Source organism: Micromys minutus (genome assembly GCF_963924665.1).
Source record: "Micromys minutus genome assembly, chromosome: 32".
NCBI lineage: Eukaryota > Metazoa > Chordata > Mammalia > Rodentia > Muridae > Micromys > Micromys minutus.
Window position 1 is genome coordinate 135,069 of NC_137967.1, and position 19,347 is coordinate 154,415.

General features: G+C 37.0%; 1 protein-coding gene across 1 annotated transcript in view; it reads right to left on the minus strand.

Annotated features, from left to right (window-relative positions):
* Positions 1–19,347, minus strand: part of GAS2 (growth arrest specific 2) — a gene marked incomplete at its 3' end in the record, with an annotated part of 137,498 nt that overhangs the window by 92,122 nt on the left and 26,029 nt on the right. Inside the window, exon 3 of the mRNA XM_080908300.1 lies at positions 10,244–10,365. Within this exon, the coding sequence (XP_080764426.1) occupies positions 10,244–10,365 (122 nt within the window). The remainder of the gene's footprint in view (positions 1–10,243; positions 10,366–19,347) is intronic.

Genomic DNA, 19,347 nt, shown 5'->3' on the forward strand with positions numbered 1-19,347 from the left:
AAAATAAGTTACTTCATTATTAATACAGTCAGAGACTCAGAATGGGAGAATGCAAGGAAGTGCCTAACTGTCAGGATATGTCTGTTAAAACAGAATCAGGCCAATCATCTCTGTTAAGATCCCTGGACCACTAGAACCCTAACTATTTTAGAAGCAAAGGCCTTTACATATGAATTAAAAGCCAACACTCTAAATTGCTCTAAAACACAACAATACAAAGAGAAAATCTGAACTCTGAGTTCCCAGGCTACAGCCCATCTGTAGAGCCCAAGTCCAGGTAAATAGGCAACATCATTATTTCCAGTCTCTGTTCTAAGGCTTCTTTACAGTTATCTAACTGACCCAGACTGAAAACTGGGCTCTAGGGAAAAAAATGTGAGAACTGAGAGAGACAACTTTTAATTTAAGAGTGCACAAAAAGTAGAATACTTTCCAGTACATAGAGGTTATTTTGCTAGATTTTTCTGAATGCATGATACAATGAATATTTGCATTAACTCTCAAAGTTCTTAGTTCCTGACATATTAATAAGTTCTTGGTTTTTTATGAGTGTTTGTCTACATGTATAAATATGTACCACATATTTGTCTGGTGCCTGCAAAATCAGAACAGGGCATAAGTAGAACCCCAGATCTGGAGTTAGGGACAGTTTTGAGTTACTGTGTATGTTCTAGGACAAAGTCCTCTAGAAGAGCAGCCAGTGATCCTACCCATGGAGCCACCTCTTCAGCCCCTAGAATATTTCTTATATGATACAAGCACCAAATAACATTGCACACCTGTAGGAATATCAAATTCAAACTATTACCCATTGTGTGAGCTGGAAAGGAATCCCAATCACATCTCCACACACTCAGAGACAACATAAAACATAATGCATTTAAAGCACAGAAGAGGACTTACAACAAAGTAAGAGCTTTCCACTCAAACATCAATCAATGCCATTCCTTGGCTTACATCCATTAGAATGGAAAAATGTACATTTCTTAACTTTTGTAAATAGAAGATTCAGAATCTCATACACATATGCTTCCCACAGAGCACATGCTATCCTGCACACTAATTGCAGGTCTGTAACACACAAGGGCCACAGACATTTTAGCATTCCAATGTTACAAAACTTACACTGCCCCACACCTCAGTGCTTGTAATGAAGCACAAAAACAAGATGTTTTCAAAAATACATGCACCTCAGGCATCAGGTATGAGTCAAGGTGAACCCTGAGAGGGTCTTGAATACATACTTGTAGCTTTAGTTGTGTGGAATTACAGGACAATATGCAAACACCCCTGCCTTCTGCCTGTTCCATGATGGATGCTGAGCTTCTGCAGTGGAGTACTGCACCCTTGAGCTACTGAATGACCATCTTTCTATGACACACTTTCACATGTTGTTTTTAGGAGTTATTTATTATTTACTTAAATGTATGTGTATTTTGCCTGCATGGATGACTCTGTACCACATCCATGCAGTTCCCTCAGGGGTCATTAGAGGTATCGGTTCCCCTGGAAGTAGAGTTATAGACAGCGGTGAGCCACAATTTGGGAAATCACCATGAGCCCACTGGAAGAATAGCTACTGCTCTTAACCCCTAGCCATCTCTCCAGACCCTATCAGCACAGTATTTTTTTTCCTGAGCTTTCACACTGGTTGGTTTTTATTTGCATCTCATTTTCAGTACAATTTACAACATTGTCCTCATTCCAGTCTGATTATACATGTGCTAAGTGTCAGAAAGGGTCTGGAATAAATACAATAAAAAGAGGAAAGGCTGTGAAAATAAGTGGCTTGCAGTAGGTCCTATGGGGGGAGTGTCTGAGAAACTAAGTGGCACACAGTATGTCCTATGGGTGTGTGTGTCTGAGGCATGAAGTGAGTAAGGAAACTCAACAGGAGTCTCAGCCACAGTTCTTCAGTCATCTTTGTCTTTTGCTCTGCTTGACGATGTGTGTATCACAGTGTTTTATATGTGTCTTCATACTCTGTTCTAATGGGACCTTATCCTGTATATATAACAAAAGTAGATAAAATATATACCTAATATGAAATGTGAACATTAAGTGCATATATATTGAAATATTCACATAATTATTTTAAAACTCCTTCTGTATATAATAGTATCTATGCTGAAAATGCCACCCATGTCAAGCTGGTCTCTCTCCTCTCCCCAAACAGCTCCAGCTTCTGCTTTCAGAACCCATGTTCTATTTCCCTCTCTTTTTCTTCCTTCATTATAATCTCTTACTTCCCTCTCCTGATACCTTTTCTAGTTTCATGAAACTTTAAACAACAACAACAACAACAACACACACACACAAACATACACCTTTAATTTAGGAAATGGGCACTTTTGCTTAGCTGCTATTTTTGCCTTCAGTCTGCACATGTAGCCCATATTAAGTCTGAAAATCAGCTGACTAAGAAGGAAAACATGTAAAACTCATTTGTACTCTGTTCTTAAACCTCCCAATGACACAATACCATGTACTACTTTAATCTGAGCTTCACCATGACATCTCTCTGTAAAACAGTCATAATAGAAAGCACAGTTGCTGGGATTGACCATGATCAGAAATTAAGAATCCATGAAGAGAAAATTTTAATTTATTGGAAAAAATACTTACTAGCACATTTATAATACTTTTACTTTATAAATCTTGAGAAATTGTAGTTTATCACTAATCTTTCTACTCTAATTATTTTCTCTTTGCCTTAGTCCACAAAATTTATTTCCATATATTTTTCACCCTTCCAGATCATCATGGTTCATTTTCTGTTTGTTTAATTCTAGTATGTCACACTTTGAACAATAAATTTTTAAGTGTAAATTATTTTACCTAGTTTTGTTTTTGCTTTTTGTTTTGTGCTGCTAAGGGATCAGATCTAAGGTTTTATACACAATAGTTAAGTTCTCTTCAACCTACCTACACTATCAGCTAAGAATATATACATACATATAATTAGGAGGAAGTGACTAATTTAATCATAACTGAGAGTTTTGTGACTGGTGGGAAGGAATACAGTAAGTATCTGAGGAGAGACATGAACAGTTTAACTGTCCAGACAAGGTGTGCAAGGATCCTCCTCTTTATTGGAGAAGCCAAGTTTGGGCAATGAACTAAAGTCAGAAAGCATACAATCGAATCAACAAAAGTGTGGGTTCCTCACTTGTTTTAGTTTCACCCTACTAGGAGAACATTAGAGAGCTAGAAAGATGTGCCAGTGGGCAAAACTCTCAGCACCAAGAACCCCAGCACCAAGGTCAATCCTAGATGAGCCTTATAGGCAAAGGTAGAAAATCATCAAAGAAAACAGGCTTATGCATACTCATACACATGTAACCATGCTAATGCACACCACTGAGACCACACACACACTCACAATCACAAACAAAATCTGAAATATAGGATACTGTTGTGCTTGCAGACAGAAACCTTTCCTTTGAGAGGCTCTATCCATCAGCATACAGAAACAGACACAGATCCCCACAGCTAAACACTGGACAGAGGTCAGGGACTCTTTTGGAAGAGTTGGAAAAAGTACAGAAGGCACTGGAGAGGATGGGAACTCAACAGGATAACCAACAGAGTCACCTAACCTGGGCCTCTGGAAGCTCTCAGAAAATGAGCCACCAACCAAAGAACACACACAGGCTGGTATGAGGCTCTTGGCGCATATGCAGCAGATGCATATCTCAGTCTCCATGTGGGTTCCCCGGTTACTGGAGCAGAGGCTCTCCCTAAAGCTGTAGCTTGACTCTGGTATCTGTTCCCCAACTGGGATGCCCTGTCTGGGCTCAGTGGGAGAGGATCTAATCTGGCAGACTTGATAGCCAGGGTGAGGGGATACCTACGGGGCTTCACCCTCTCAAAGAAAAAGGGGAGTAGGGATGGGGGAAGGTTTCAGTGTGGGGGAACCAGGATCAGTACCTTGAATGTTAATTAATTAATTAAAACAGGATTTTAATTATGAATAAAAAGAAACATTAGGTTTAGGTATTTTTTTTACCATTCAAGAACCTCAAATTAATGAGAAGCTCCTGTGATCTTCAGACTGATACTAATAGCAAATTTGTTATATTCTATTATATATTAATTAAGTTAAATTTTACAGTAAATTGCTATAGACGTGACTCAAATATATCGTATATTGACCATATGATTCTGTTGATTCTATTGCAACCATACTATGTGAGAAAATCACCCATCAAGCAAAGGCAAAACTGCTAACATCCTAGACAGGCTGGTTCTAACTTGGAAATATTAATGTTTTGAGAGAGGAATTACAGGATACAATTTCTTCATGAGCAGAGTGGCTAGGCAAACTAAAACAGGTATGAAACATTCTCAATCTACACAGAAACACTAAATCTATAAATTGCCTATGATATATCCAAACTTGCGTTCAAGTATTAAGAGCATAAAATAACTCTTAACACAGATACATTCGAATGCATTCTTAAACTATGAACACAGCAGATTTCATGTACTTGCTCAAATATGCTTACACAGCTGTAAAACTCCCAAACAAACCATCAATCTGGAAAAGTAAATAAAAATAATGCTTGGAAAATGAGAAGATGGAATTAAAGACAGGAAAAGAAATCACTAAGGGCTTCCTGATATGCTCTCATTAATCAGTTCAGAGGAGAAGCTGACCAGTTCATCTACTGTCACTGTCACATTGTCATTGCTACTAAATTCAGTATGAAATATAGGATAGTCAGCATACACACAGATACACACATACACAAACAAACATATTTGTACAGAGAGAAATATATATATAGCATACACACAAACATATACAGACAGACATACACTGACATATACATTATACATACATGTACACACATACATACAAAAACATAAACATACACAGACACTAAACACAATACACATACAAACACACACATGCAAACATATACACATAGCAAACATAAACACATATAACATTCATATACAGTGACAAAACATACACTAACATATATACAGGCACATACATGTAAACAGAAACATACACACAAACACTGATACACACATATATGCACACCACTCATACACAGACACACATAAACAGAAATACACATTGGCACACAGACATATACACAGAGACACATACACTCACACTTATACACCCAGACACAGACAGGAACACACATACACAGAGACTCATTTTTACATGTATATATACAAACACATGCATGCACATGCACAGGACATAAAGAGAGACATAACACAAACAAATACAGAATAAACATAATGTAGTTGTAGTACAATTATTATTTATGGACAATTGAAAGGGTCTTTTTCCCTCTTGGAAATATTCATATTTCTATATTATATATAATAATAAAATAGTATAAAAATTATGTATGTTGCTAAAACTTATGGTTTACTAAATTATCCTTTAATATAGACTTAGATTGAATAGTAACAAAATGTTGTACAATCTTAAGCAATCTCTTTTTCTCTCTTCCCTCTTTCCCTCCCTGTTTCCTTCTCTCTGAGATTGGGTCTCATGTAGCCCATGCTGGCTTTGAACTCTGTACACAAGAAAGATGACCTTGAACTCCTTATCTTGCTGCCTCCAGTTTCCAAGTGCTGGGCTGGCAGATGTGCACTAGCATGGCCCAGCGCTCCTATGCATCAAGTTTCACTATGGAAAGAAACTAGATTGAAAATCATAGTTTGACAACAACCTAATTATGAATAACAATGGCCACTGTGATAATAACCACCTTGATTTTCAACTTTTGAAAATGCTGTATTGTTCACAAAGGTATATGATATTTTGACTTCAAAGTCACTGTGAAATACATAAATTAGGTCAAAGATGTAAAAGGAAACTCAGCCAAAAGCTTCTATGCCAAATGGACACAGATCAAATTTGGGTGTTCAAACATCAGAAATAAAGAAATTCTACATTTTAATCATCTCTAACAGAAATCTAACAGAACTATATTTGTACACTAAAATAAATTTGTCATATCCACAGTAAAATTTTATATTATATTTAACTAAAAAGACTGGTTTTAAGAAAATCCAGATCTTATAAAATCTCATTGCAGTTCTCGTGAACTTGTAAATTTTTTAAAATTGTTATTTTTGTTTATAGTTTTATTATAGAAATAGAGGCTTTATAAGAAAACAGTTGTAAAGTTCTTGGTCTCAGCACTCCCCTAGTGTATGAGAAGTACCATGAAGACTAGAGTGAATGGCTATAGATGTGGTTGAGATGCTGTTATTCTAAATATAGATATTTACAAAGCACTAATTTTCTCCTAGTTAAAGTAAAATATTCACTAAGGATTTGTTAACCCTCATTCATGTAGAAAAGGGATGCAGATGGATTTCATTAAACATGAACAGTTTAATGAAAACATACTTAAAAATGATAATAGCCACAGTAACTAATAGTAACCATTTTGATTTTCAACTTTTGATATGATGCATTGTTCACACAGCAAGCTATACACTACTTATCCAGAGTTCTTAATTACTACATTATAAGTAATTAGTACTAATTCCAAATTAAAAATAAAAACTAAGCAACAGAAACAGCCAATTAACAGATACCACAAGCCTGTCTTACACCCCACTGTTGCAAAGCTGTGGATCTTTGTTTCTGGCTTGAAAAAACATCTTCCAAAACAAACAAAACCAAAGAACTACATAGTGTTCTTAGCAGGGTAGTTTTCCTCTATGTGATCCTAACCTGGAACTTTGGTCTTTTTGTTCGTAGTAACAGTAAAAATACATGGTAGCAACATCTGTAAGTAAAGCCTAGTGACAATGTCCTTTTTTAATTTGTTAATTGCTTTAAAGTTTCTGTAAAAACTGGCCTTCTTTAAGGATAATACTTTCCCATTGCTAAGTTAAATGAAAGTCTGTCCGATTACAGTGGAGATGATGGTGTAAGGACAAGTGTCTGCTATTAAGCATTATATAAAGCACTTTCCTGTTGAAGCAAGGACATCAAGAACTAGACTTGAAAGGGAGTGTCCCATTCTTGTGCAGCTGCTTTTTAGAGAGGAGCTGTGCAAATCCTTTGGGATCTGCAACCTTCTAACTGAGGGAGAAAACGTGAAAAGCAAATAAATGAGCATGCAACACAGCACATGGGTCTCCTGGGTAGCTTTTGAGGAATGTGTCCAGGAAGTACCCCATAGGGAAGCAGACTGCAGGTCAGGCAGAGATTCCAGTCTACTTCTTAACAATAGCCACATGCTACTCATGGTAATGAGTTTGGAAGGCACTGGGTTTCTGACAGCATCACAGAACTGCTTTGAAGTAAAACTACTGAGCCTCAGAGTCGGTGGAGTACACAATAATGTGAACACTGACATAAAATTTAAAAACGCCATAGTGAAATCCATTGGTATGCATAATCAACATATACTAATACAAATTTAAAAGAAAATAATAAAGATATATTTACATATGTATAAAGATAGACTACATCAAAACTAAGTGCTTGATAATAAACACACACATGCCCTGCACCTCTGCCCTACCACAGGTTCAGGAACCATTTATAAACTTTGTGTGTGTCATGCCCTGCTAAGCTGTCTTCAACATCTTTTGAACTTTGTTTTTTCTTTTTTTCCTTACATATTCAAAATTAGAAAAACTATTATCTATCTTGTTTACTCAAAATTACTAAACACAGTATTTTCCCAAAATGCTGGCAACAGCTAAAAAGATTAAGACTCAAAAAGAAACCAAGCAATGGAAAAGTAAAGTAATTTGCCCAAAGTTATGTAGACCAAAGAGACTATATATTAAAACACACAAAAATAAGATTCCAGGTATATTGCATTACACTATATTATATTACACCAATAGATCTTTTTTTTCTTCCTCCCTCTTTGTTCCTTTCTACATTGCTCATGGGCTCCTTTTCTTTCTTTCTTTCTTTTTAACTTTATTTTAAAAAACAAAGATAAATGTACAGATTTTTAAGCATTTTTGCATAAAAGTATACGAATACATTTTTATAAGGTTGTAATTAAGTATTTGTGGGTACATATACATACACATATGTATATATGTAACAATAATATAGGAAAAGAGGTTATTAATTTGAGGGGATAGAAGAGAAACTGGGAGGGGCTATAGGAAGGAAAGGGAGATGTGATACAGTTCTATTTTAATTAAAATATATTCTTTTTTTTTCTTTTTTCTTGAACTTCACACAGTCTGTGAGTTGTTTCTGGGGTATTCAAAGCTTTCTGGGGTTAGTATCCCATTATCAGTGACTGCATATTATGTCTGTTCTTTTGTGACTGGGTTATCTCACTCAGGATGATATTCTCTAGATGCATCTATTTTCTTAAGAATTTCGTTAAGTCATTGTTTCTGATAGCTGAGTAGTACTCCATTGTGTAAATGTACCACAATTTTTGTATCCATTCATCTACTGAAGGACATCTGGGTTCTTTCTAGCTTCTGGCTATTATAAATAGAGCTGCAATGAACATTGTGGTGCATGTATCTTTGTTGTATGTTGGAGATTCTCTGGGGTAAATGCCCAGAAGTGGAATAACTGAGTCTTCAGGTAGTACTATGTCCATTTTTCTGAGGAACCACCAGACTGATTTCCAGAGTAGTTGTATCAGTTTACAACCCCACCAGCAGTGGAAAAGTGTTCCTCTTTCTCCTCGCCAGCATCTATTGTCATCTGAGTTTTGGATCTTGGCCAATCTGACTGGTGTGAGGCGGAATCTCAGGGTTGTTTTGATTTGCATTTCCCTGATGGCTAAGGATATTGAGCACTTCCTTAGATGTTTCTCAGCTAGTTGATATTCCTTGATTGAGAACTTTTTGTTTAAGTCTGTACTCCATTTTTTAATAGGGTTGTTTGATTCTCTGGTATCTCACTTTTTGATTTCTTTGTATACCTTGGATATTAGGCCTCTATCTGATGTGGGGTTGGTAAATATCTTTTCCCACTCTGTTGGTTGCCGTTTTGTTTTCATGATAGTGTCTTTAGCCTTAGAGAAACTTTGCAATCTCATTAAGTCCCATTTGTCAATCTTTGACCTTAGAGCTCGAGCTATTGGTGTTCTGTTTAGGAAATTTTCTCCTGTCCCTATGAATTCTCAGGTTTTCCCTACTTTCTCATCTAATAGTTTCAGTGTACCTGGTTTAATGTGGAGATACACCAATAGATCTATTCAGTAAACCTTTGTGCTTGATTTTTTTCATTGCTCAATGACACAGTTACATCTGCACTGTTTTTTTAACAACTTTATTTTAAAAAACAAAGATAAATGTACAATTTTTAAGCATTTTTTGCATTAAATCAGGTACACTGAAATTATTAGATGAGAAAGTATGAAAAACCTTAGAACACATAGGCACAGGAGGAAATTTCCTGAACAGAACACCAATGGCTCGTGCTCTAAGGTCAAAGATTGACAAATGGGACTTAATGAGATTGCAAAGTTTCTGTAAGGCTAAGGACACTCTCAAGAAAACAAAACGGCAACCAACAGAGTGGGAAAAGATATTTACCAACCCCACATCAGATAGAGGCCTAATATCCAAGGTATACAAAGAAATCAAAAAGCAAGATACCAGAGAATCAAACAACCCTATTAAAAAATGGGGTACAGACTTAAACAAAAAGTTCTCAATCAAGGAATATCAAATGGCTGAGAAACATCTAAGGAAGTGCTCAATATCCTTAGCCATCAGGGAAATGCAAATCAAAACAACCCTGAGATTCCACCTCACACCAGTCAGATTGGCCAAGATCCAAAACTCAGATGACAATAGATGCTGGCAAGGAGAAAGAGGAACACTTCTCCACTGCTGGTGGGGTTGTAAACTGGTACAACCACTCTGGAAATCAGTCTGGCGATTCCTCAGAAAATTGGACATAATGCAGTGTTTTTTGATAGTGTTTCAGATATTAGCCAGTTTATAATCAATGTTCTCTTAGAACAGCAACAGTTTTCTATAAGCTTTCACTTAATTAAACTTATTAAAAGGAGTATGTAATTAATTACAAAGGAGATGACATGTTCCCTAATTACAAACTAGCTTCAGTGTCTGTTGTTACTGCAGTTTCTTCTGCACAGGGAAACCTTGATACAGAAGTATCCATTTCTCAAACTACCTTCTAGATGGGGCCAGTCCATACAAGAGTATGTGCCATTCAGCAGTGTTTTCTGCATAGAGACCCTCCACACTGGAGTACCTGACTCTCAGCAGTGCCTTTATGCTGAGACTTTACCTTGGCAGGCTTGTTGGTATCCATGCTCTCTTTGAATTTCTCCTGCACAGTTGCTGCAAGCTGACAGAGCAAGGCACCATTATCCAACTTCTCCATGAAGGTTTCTGCTGTTATCTCTTTCCCTGAAATAACACAAAAGAAAATTACAAAACCATTTTTTTCCCTAGTACAGACAGCAGATTCACACTAAAGAACATAATTTCATTAGAAGTATCTTCTATTCATTCTCAGTCTATTAACTGACATGGCCACAAGCCTGGTTTCTTTGGCTTTTTATGTTTTCACTTCATGGTTGGAACCTCAATACTTTATATGCATTCTAACTGTACAAAAACTGTATTTCATTTTAATTTGACAAATGATTATCTTGCATTAAACATTCCCACCATTAGCAACCAGCAAAAATGAAAACCAGTCAATAAAACTCAAAGAACTAGCCTTCATAGGGATTCTATATTAACAAAAATAACAAAAAAATGCATTAAATATACATGCATGTGGTCTCTCTGCATGTAAAGAGTTATCATCCTCAGTAGCCCCCTCAATTATTTCGGCCCGCAAAATAGAACTTGTATGTCATATGTCATTATCTAATTGTAACAATAATAGCTCAATCACTAGTGCAGATGCTAGCATGCATAAGAGCATAGGTTCACTCCCTAACAACAAATATGAAGATCTTTATGTGGTGGCACACAACTACAATCAAAGCATTCAGCAGAAGGGGCAGGAGAATCAGTAGCTCAAGATCATCCTTGGCTACATTTGAAGGTGAAGGCCAACCTGGGATACATGGGTCCCTACAAAAAAAATAACAAGGACAACAAACAACAATAACAAAATCAAACAAAAGAAGCTTTGATGGCTCAGCTGTTAAGTGTTTCACATGCAAGCATGAGGACCTAAGTTAAGAGCCCTAGGAGGAGGGAAGGAAGGAGAGAGGGATGGAGGGAGAGAGGGAGAGAAGAGAAGAGACAGGCAGGCAGACAGACAGACAGACAAACAAGCAAAAGAAAGAGCCTTGTAAAAGGCTGTGTACAGGTTTGTTACTCTGGCACCAAGAAGGCAAAGACAAGAGGCTGCCTGGACTTTGCTAGCACTGGGTTAGCTGAGTCAGTAGCTCTGGTTTCAGTGAAAGACATTGTCTGAAAAATATGGTGGAAGGCAACTGAGAAATACATAAGATGTAGATCTGACCTCCATAAACTTAAGATTATGCAAAAACAAATTTTGAACCACCATATAGGCACGCATGTGAATAAACACACAGATTTTGTTCTCTTTAAGGAGAACAATGGTACATAAACAAATGATCATTGACAACTCTAACAAGAAAGCCACCAAACTTCATCTAAACTACACTAAACCTCATCTCTAAACTCTAGGAATGTGTTGTCCTGGGGAAGGTTCAGGTAAGAGTGTTACAAAAGATAAACTGTTAGTAAAAAATAAAAGTCATTAGAGGATTCCTCTTCTGAGCACAGCCTTGAGATGGTAGGTCCAGAGCTCAGCTTTGCTCCTCACTCCCCACTAGGACCCTCACAGCATCAGCACAGCTCTTAGAAGCTTATGGTCCTCAACCATAATCTCTATACTTGACTGGATCCCAGTTAGTCATTTATTTTTCTAACTGAGATGATTCCAGACTATATTTTTCTTCTTTTCCTCTTTAACTTTTAGATAGCTTTACTAAGATCTACTCCATAGCCTTTCTCATTTGACCTTTTATAAATATTGTGCACTTATTCAGAAATGTACAGTCATCATCATAATTTCAGAATATTTTAATCATATCACAAGGAATTCAATACCTTTAGCGGCCATGATCCCCAACCATGTAAATGTAAGCACCCCTTGTGTTTTGTCATAGCTGCCACAGGGCAACTTTCCCAGGTCCTTTTCTTCTTTGCTCTAGTCCTAATTTTCAGTGATCTGGGTTTCTTGTTTGTTTGTTTGTTCATTTGTTCTTGGGTTTTGGGTGCTTTTTTTCTGCCTAATTTCCCAAAACATGAAAGTCACAAAATCCTCTTGATTCAAACTGTTTCTTTTGCCCATTCCATCATAGTCTGGTAACTAGCATAATAACAGGAGGCACAGGGGTTGTTTCCTAGGTGTGGACTTGCTTTCTTCACTCAGACAGCTCTACTGAGCATTCTCCATCCTCCCTCTGTCTTGCAAAACATATCTATGCAACTTATCCCAATATCCAATGGGCTCCAGTGATGCCTCTGAACATTTGTCTATTCATACGCTCCAAAATCTGCATGTGCTCCACATACTGCCTTGATCAGACCCCTCTCAGACTTTTCACTCATCCTAGCATGGACCTGACTTCAGTATCCTGTTCTCTCCCTGGCTGAATTCCATCTCCTTATTCTGCTTCCTGGAACTGATTTCTCAGGTCTCACTACTCTCTTCTGTATAGTCATTCACAAAAATAGCTTTTGTTTGGGGTGCATACCAAACACTTTTCTTCCTTTACAAATTACATGTTTTGTATAAAGTCCTAGTTTCCTCAATATGATATAAACCATTGAGATGTGACTTTTGAAAGATCCTGCAGGACTGGAATGTGGCTTGGTTGGTACAGTGCTTGCCTGACATATTCAAAGCCATGGATCCCATAATGAGCACTGCAGGAACAGGCTAGGAGCTGTATGGCTATAATCCTATCACTCAGAAGGTACAGGCAGCAGGACCAGTTCATGGTCAAAGCTTTGTGCACAAATAAATAAAATTTTTAAATGAAATCTTCTATAGAGGTAAGAATTGTATGATTCATGTAATGGGTGCCAGGTAAATGCAATCAGCAGGTATGTGAATTAACAAATAAAACGTCTAGAAAACCTTGACAAAACACTGGGTTCATACAGGCTTATTTTCTTATCTTACAAAAAGTGCTGGACATTTCAATACAGCCCATATAAGTCACAGAGAAATGTTTGAATTTCTTTTAAAAATCTATCTGAAATGACATTCATGCAGTGTGTGTGTGTGTGTGTGTGTGTGTGTGTGTGTGTGTGCCAGAGGGGAGTATATAAGAGGAGAAAAGAGTTCGTTCTTCCATTCTCTTTTTCCTTGCTGAATAGCTCACTTTCTAGTCTCTGGTTAGGATAATGACTTCTGCAGGTGACAGAGCAGCACTACTGTAAGTGGAGACCCCAGAGGTTCTCCAGTGCAGGCTGCTTTGACATCAGAAGTACCTTGAGTTCAGTCGACTCAGAAAGGAGTATAGGAGTCTCAAAACACAAAAAGCCAGCAGAAAAGATTGTATGCTGTGCTCCTAATGTCAGTCCAATGGGGAGAAAGTCATCTTGAAAACAGGCATGGCACATCGACACCAAAAAAAAAAAAAAAAAAAAAAAAAAAAAACCAAAAAAACGTAGTGACCTAAAATTGAGATTTGTTTAAACATCGTGATAAACTTTACACCAAGTTCTTAACTGATTTTGCTGAATAATTCCTTTTATAAACTGCAAAGATATCCTGCCTCTGAAAGGAGCTTGGTGTGTTAAACTCCATAGCAATTTTATGACTCCCCCTCATATTTTAAAGTGACTAGATGATTACAATAAGTTGAAAAGAATTTTTAATAATGAAAAGAAAATTAATTTTCATTAAAGAACCATCAGAAATTTGCCCCAAGTTACTTTTCACTTGATTTTCCTTGGATCTCACAAATGTCCATTGTCCTGACCTCTATGAGCACTTAAAAAAAAAACTTTACACTGAACATCTGTATCCAATGAAGAATATATTAGGTGTAAGCTTTCAATTCTGCATTTTTTATAGCTTAGAAAGGTGGGTTTTTTGGCTAAAACAGAGACTTTATAGTTGAAATGAACTGCCTCAAATGAAGGAAAAAATGCAAGACTGAAAAGTTCTATTTTAAAAAATCCCTTATATGTAATATATTTTCCATCAAAATATTAAGTCATTAAATATATTTTTTCAATGTACTATATAATTGTAAGAAGTCAGTTATAATGATTTTATAAAATGATTCACTACTCAATTTACATTCCACACATATCATTAACAGCATTAAGGAAAGGGCAGAATACAATGCCAGTTGGATTACCCAAAATTTATCCATAAAAGTAGGCTGTGAAGAATAAATTACAATTCCTTAAGTAAAATTAACATGTAATCAATGACCTCTGCTTCACAAATCAGGTCTTCCATATTGTGTTAAGCAACTTTACATATCAGATTATAAAGGATATACAAGGTATATCTGGAATCAGATCATTGCCACATTCTCAGCCTTGCCTTTCCCATATCTAAGCATGTCTAGAGAACCAAGAATAATAGATAGGTACCACTAAACCATCATGGATTACCAGATACTTCAGCCCATAAGTGCCATGGGTTTAAAGATCAACCTAAGGTACTCTGATCTTGAAGTCATATAATTATTTTCTGCATCTACAGTAGTGAACTCTGATTTTACATCCTTTCAGTCATGACTGAATGCTAACTAGTAGTGACCAAGGCATTTGATTGAGTAACACAGTAGTCACTGGCCCTTATGGCCCTTATAGGCTAAATGAACAAAATTATCATCAGCCTCAGGAATTTTAGGGAGGACTTGGGTAACTAAAATCCGCATGAGTGCTCATCAGGAAATATCTTCCAAACTATGTTTAACCTAGGTTCTATAAAGATTGGTTATCGACTATAAAATATTTCAGACTGTCACTATCTGAGGGTTGGGGCAAAGATCAATTTATCTTTTATTGGAGTGAGAATGGATGTCTGTCCCAAAAAGTTAGGAATACTGGATTCCCAAAGATAAGACTATATATATGTGTACTGGCTGGTTTTGTGTCAACTTGACAGAAACTGGAGTTATCACAGAGAAAGGAGCCTCAGTTGAGGAAATGCCTCCATGAGATCCAGCTGTAAGGCATTTTCTCAACTGATCAAGGGGGGGGCGCCCATTGTGGGTAGTGCCATCCCTGGGCTGGCAGTCCTGGATTCTATAAGAAAGCAAGCTGAGCAAGCCATGGAAAGCAAGCCAGTAAGTGACATCCCTTCATGGCCTCTGCATCAGCTCCTGCTTCCTGACCTGCTTGAGTTCCAGTCCTGACTTCCTCTGGTGATGAACAGAGATATGGAAGTGTAAGCTGAATAAACCCTGTCCTCTACAACTTGCTTCTTGGTCATGATGTTGGTGCAGAAAAAGAAACCCTAAGACAATATGTAATATTCACATTTGACATTTGGATACAATGTATCAGGCATATGGACATATTTGTATGTTACTTTCCAGGTACTACAGAGTACATGCTACTATTTACCTTAAAAAAAATCTACACAGCTACCATATAGCCCTTTGACCCATGCTCTCCAGGTTCAAAGTCTATGCTGTCAGCCATTCAGCTTGACCATTTCAATATTCACTGAACATTCAGTGACTGCTTCCTACAGCAGACCATTCTCCCACATAAAATTGTTATTGTTGTGTTTCCTTACATAGAAACATCATAGAAGGCTTTTTAGAAAATGATGCTCTTAGTACTGTAAAATGAACAGGAAGCCTGGAAGATAGCAGAGAAGGTTGTGCAGCCATGTTCTAATATCTGCTTTGAACCACTATCCAAAGAATACAAATGGATAGACCCATGGCTCCAGCTGCATATGTAGCAGAGGATGGTCTTGTTGAACATCAATGGGAAGAAAAGCCCTTAGTCCTGCCAAAGCTTGATGACCCAGTGTAGAGGAATGTCAAGGCAGGGAGGCAGGAGGGAGTTGGGGGAACCCTTATAGAAGCGGGGGTGGGGGTGAGATAGGCAGTTTATGGAGGGGAAATAGTGAAAGGGGATAACATTTGAAATATAAATAAAATATATCCAAAAAAAAAAAAACATGGCAGAAGAAAGCTGGCATAGTTTCAATGTCTAAAGATAATTCTGATGATACAATAGCAAACTCTGTTCTAATCCCTCTGTACCTTCTCCTCCAGTTTATTTTTCACCACTAAAGGACTCAAACATCATTCATTTGCTAGTGCAATCCAAATTATTCAGCATTTTTGACAATGAATTACCTTATCTCAAATTACTTGGTATTTTTGAGACTGAATTTTGAGAGTGTGAAGACATAGAAAGTGACTCATAGTATCAGAACTCCAGATGAGGACCTGTAACATGCTGACTCACAAGTCTACCACACATTTACATCAGAGATGGCAAAGGAGTTTTGTTACAAGAACTGCTTTCAAACAACAAACACAAAGACTACTGTGAAAGGCAGAATTGGCAGAATATGAACCTATACACATCTACACTGACAAAGCAAATGACACTGAGTTTTTATTGACTTTCACCAAAAACACGAGAATCTCAGAAGAGGAGGAGCCAATGAAGAGGAGTCAATGAAAAGGTGCCCTGCAGTAGGAAGAACCTCCTGTTCCAAGTTTGCTGGACAACAGCTGGGTTGCTGAGAGCATTGAAAAGACAGATGCTTGCTTTGTTCCTTTGAGACAGGGTTTCTCTGTGTAACAGCCGGACTGTCCTGGAACCAGGTTGGCTTTGAACATAGAGATCACAGACATCTGCCTGCCTCCATCTCCTAAGTGCTGGGACTAAAGGCATATGGTGCCACAGCTGGCTCAATTTTTACTTTTTAATAAAGAAAACTGCAGTCAATTTTTAGGAATAACTTACAAATTCAAACATATAACTCATGCTAAATTAAAAATGGCTAAGTTTTCTTTTCTATTCATGTAGAAGATCAGGAAAGTAGAAGCTGCAATACTATCAACTATCCGTGCATTTTCTAAATGTAAGCAAAATCAATTCAGCTTAACTCTTCATCTTGAAGACCTACAACCATTAATAAAATTGCCAGCTCTTTTTAATGTTTAATTAGTGTTTCTTTAAAATACAATACCCGTAGCTTCAGTATTGCAGAACAAAACTAATAGAAGATAAATTATAAATTTTAAACTATATAAAAATCCAAGTGACACGAACATTTTGTTATTACACTTGTCTCACAGACACACCATCCACAGAGTTAGATGTACTTCATTCTACATCATGGATGACTGCTGCAACCTAGGGCTACTCATTTACTTACACTCTTTATGCTCAACACAATAATTAAAATTTTCCTCAAGATTTGCAAGCTAAGATTTTAGTGTTATGGTACATTGTAGAGACATAAAAAGTGAGTGAGTGAAACTTGGCTACATGTTAAAGGAACTGAGTTGATAGCCTACAGTACAGACAGAACATGAATGTTTAATGTGGATTAGACCTGTCAGTAATCAGTAACAGAAACCACCATGTAAGAGGCAGGACAGCACACATTCTTACTGAAAATGGTAGAATTTTCATGGCCCAGCTCAGTCTTTTCTAAATGTTTAATATATGCTAGTCCATGGCCCCAGCTACAGTCAGAAAATGTAGAAGACTTACACAGAGTACTTCCTGTAAGCTGCCAAAGGGCATGTGAGTGCCCCAAAACACAGAGAGTGACCTCCTTACAAGTCATGTCACTTATTTCAACTAGCACATGTCCCACAGGATAGGCAGTGTTAATACATAAGCTAAGGGTGACTAACAGTTCATTATTATATCTTTGTCTTTATGACTAGAACTCTACAATGGTATTTACAGTACCACATATCACATTGGAGACATAAATGTGAATATTCTTCTGTCTGCAAAACATGCATTCTCTTATCCATCAGACCATTTTTTGGTCTTCAGAGAATCTTAAAATAAATTGTCCTTTTAAAATGTCCACCTCCAATTGACAGTTTATATAGGATCAAAAACATCCAAGTTTAATCACTGACTGTCCTTTCAAAAACACATTTTAAAAGTTATATTTTAAACAAGTTAACTAAAATGGGGTCATCAAAATTCTATTCAAATTGGACTCCAAAAGAACAAGAATCTAAAAGCTTAAAATTTCTTTCTCACTCAAGAATTTGGTGCTTATTATAGAAACAGGGCCAACATGGAGAATTTCACCAGGACAGTTCTATGCTGAGCACATAGAAGCTAAGATCTGAGAGACCGCAAAATACAGTAAAATATGTGAATATTACTCAGATGGTTTAAAAATATTTATGTATCATTCTTTATCTCCCTCCTCTGTGTGTGTGTGTGTCTGTTTGTGTGTGTGTCTGTGTGTATGTCTGTCGGTGTGTATGTGCTCGTATGAGTTTATGTGTACCATATGTGTGCAGTGCCCACAGAGGCCAGAAGACAACAACATATTCCCTGGAACCCAAATTAAAAATGGGTTTTAGCTGCCTGATGTGAGTGACCAGGCAGTAAGTACACAAACCTTCTAAATGTTCCATACACAATAATAAGTCATTTTACATTTTTATTTTCAAAGCAAGTGCACACTGGAAGTTGCTACTATATATAATAAAGCTATCTTCCAACAAAGCCTCATCTCTCGTTATTACTCAAAACATGTTCATTTTTCTATCACCACAGGTTATATCATTTTAAAGAGTTTCAAGTGTTTATAGACTCCTTTTCAAATTATCATGTCAGTGTTTTTTTGAGGTCTAGATTCTGCCTACATGGGGTGAATTCCAGTCTATTGAAAGTACTCAATAACCGCATTTTTAGATCCCTTTAGGATCTCTTGGCTGGAAAGTTTCATAAACTATCAATTTAATTTACTACAACTACTAATAAATACTTAAGAAGATAATCAGCTTCTTTTTAAGAATTATCCATTATATATTTACTTTGCTTACATATATATTTTGTTGATCTAAACAGCCCAAATCAAAGCTCCAGACCTAGATTTCTTTGAAACTTAGATTTCAGGAGCTGGAAAGGATACTAGAGAGCATCTCCTCCAACTCTTTCATTTATGGCTGAGGACACCAAGTCCAGAACAGATAGCTGAGTGACTTTGGGCATGTTTCCTACCAGTGAAACAGCCAGAAGCTGAAGCCAGGTCTTCTGATGTCCAGAAAGGAGCCAGGTCTTCTGATTTCTAATCCAAGGATATTTCCATTACACACACTGACTCTGTTCTTTGAGGCTGTATTGGGCTGCTCACACTGATTGAGCCACTTTGAGAATGATCACATTGGTTAAACAGAACACTTTGATGACCTA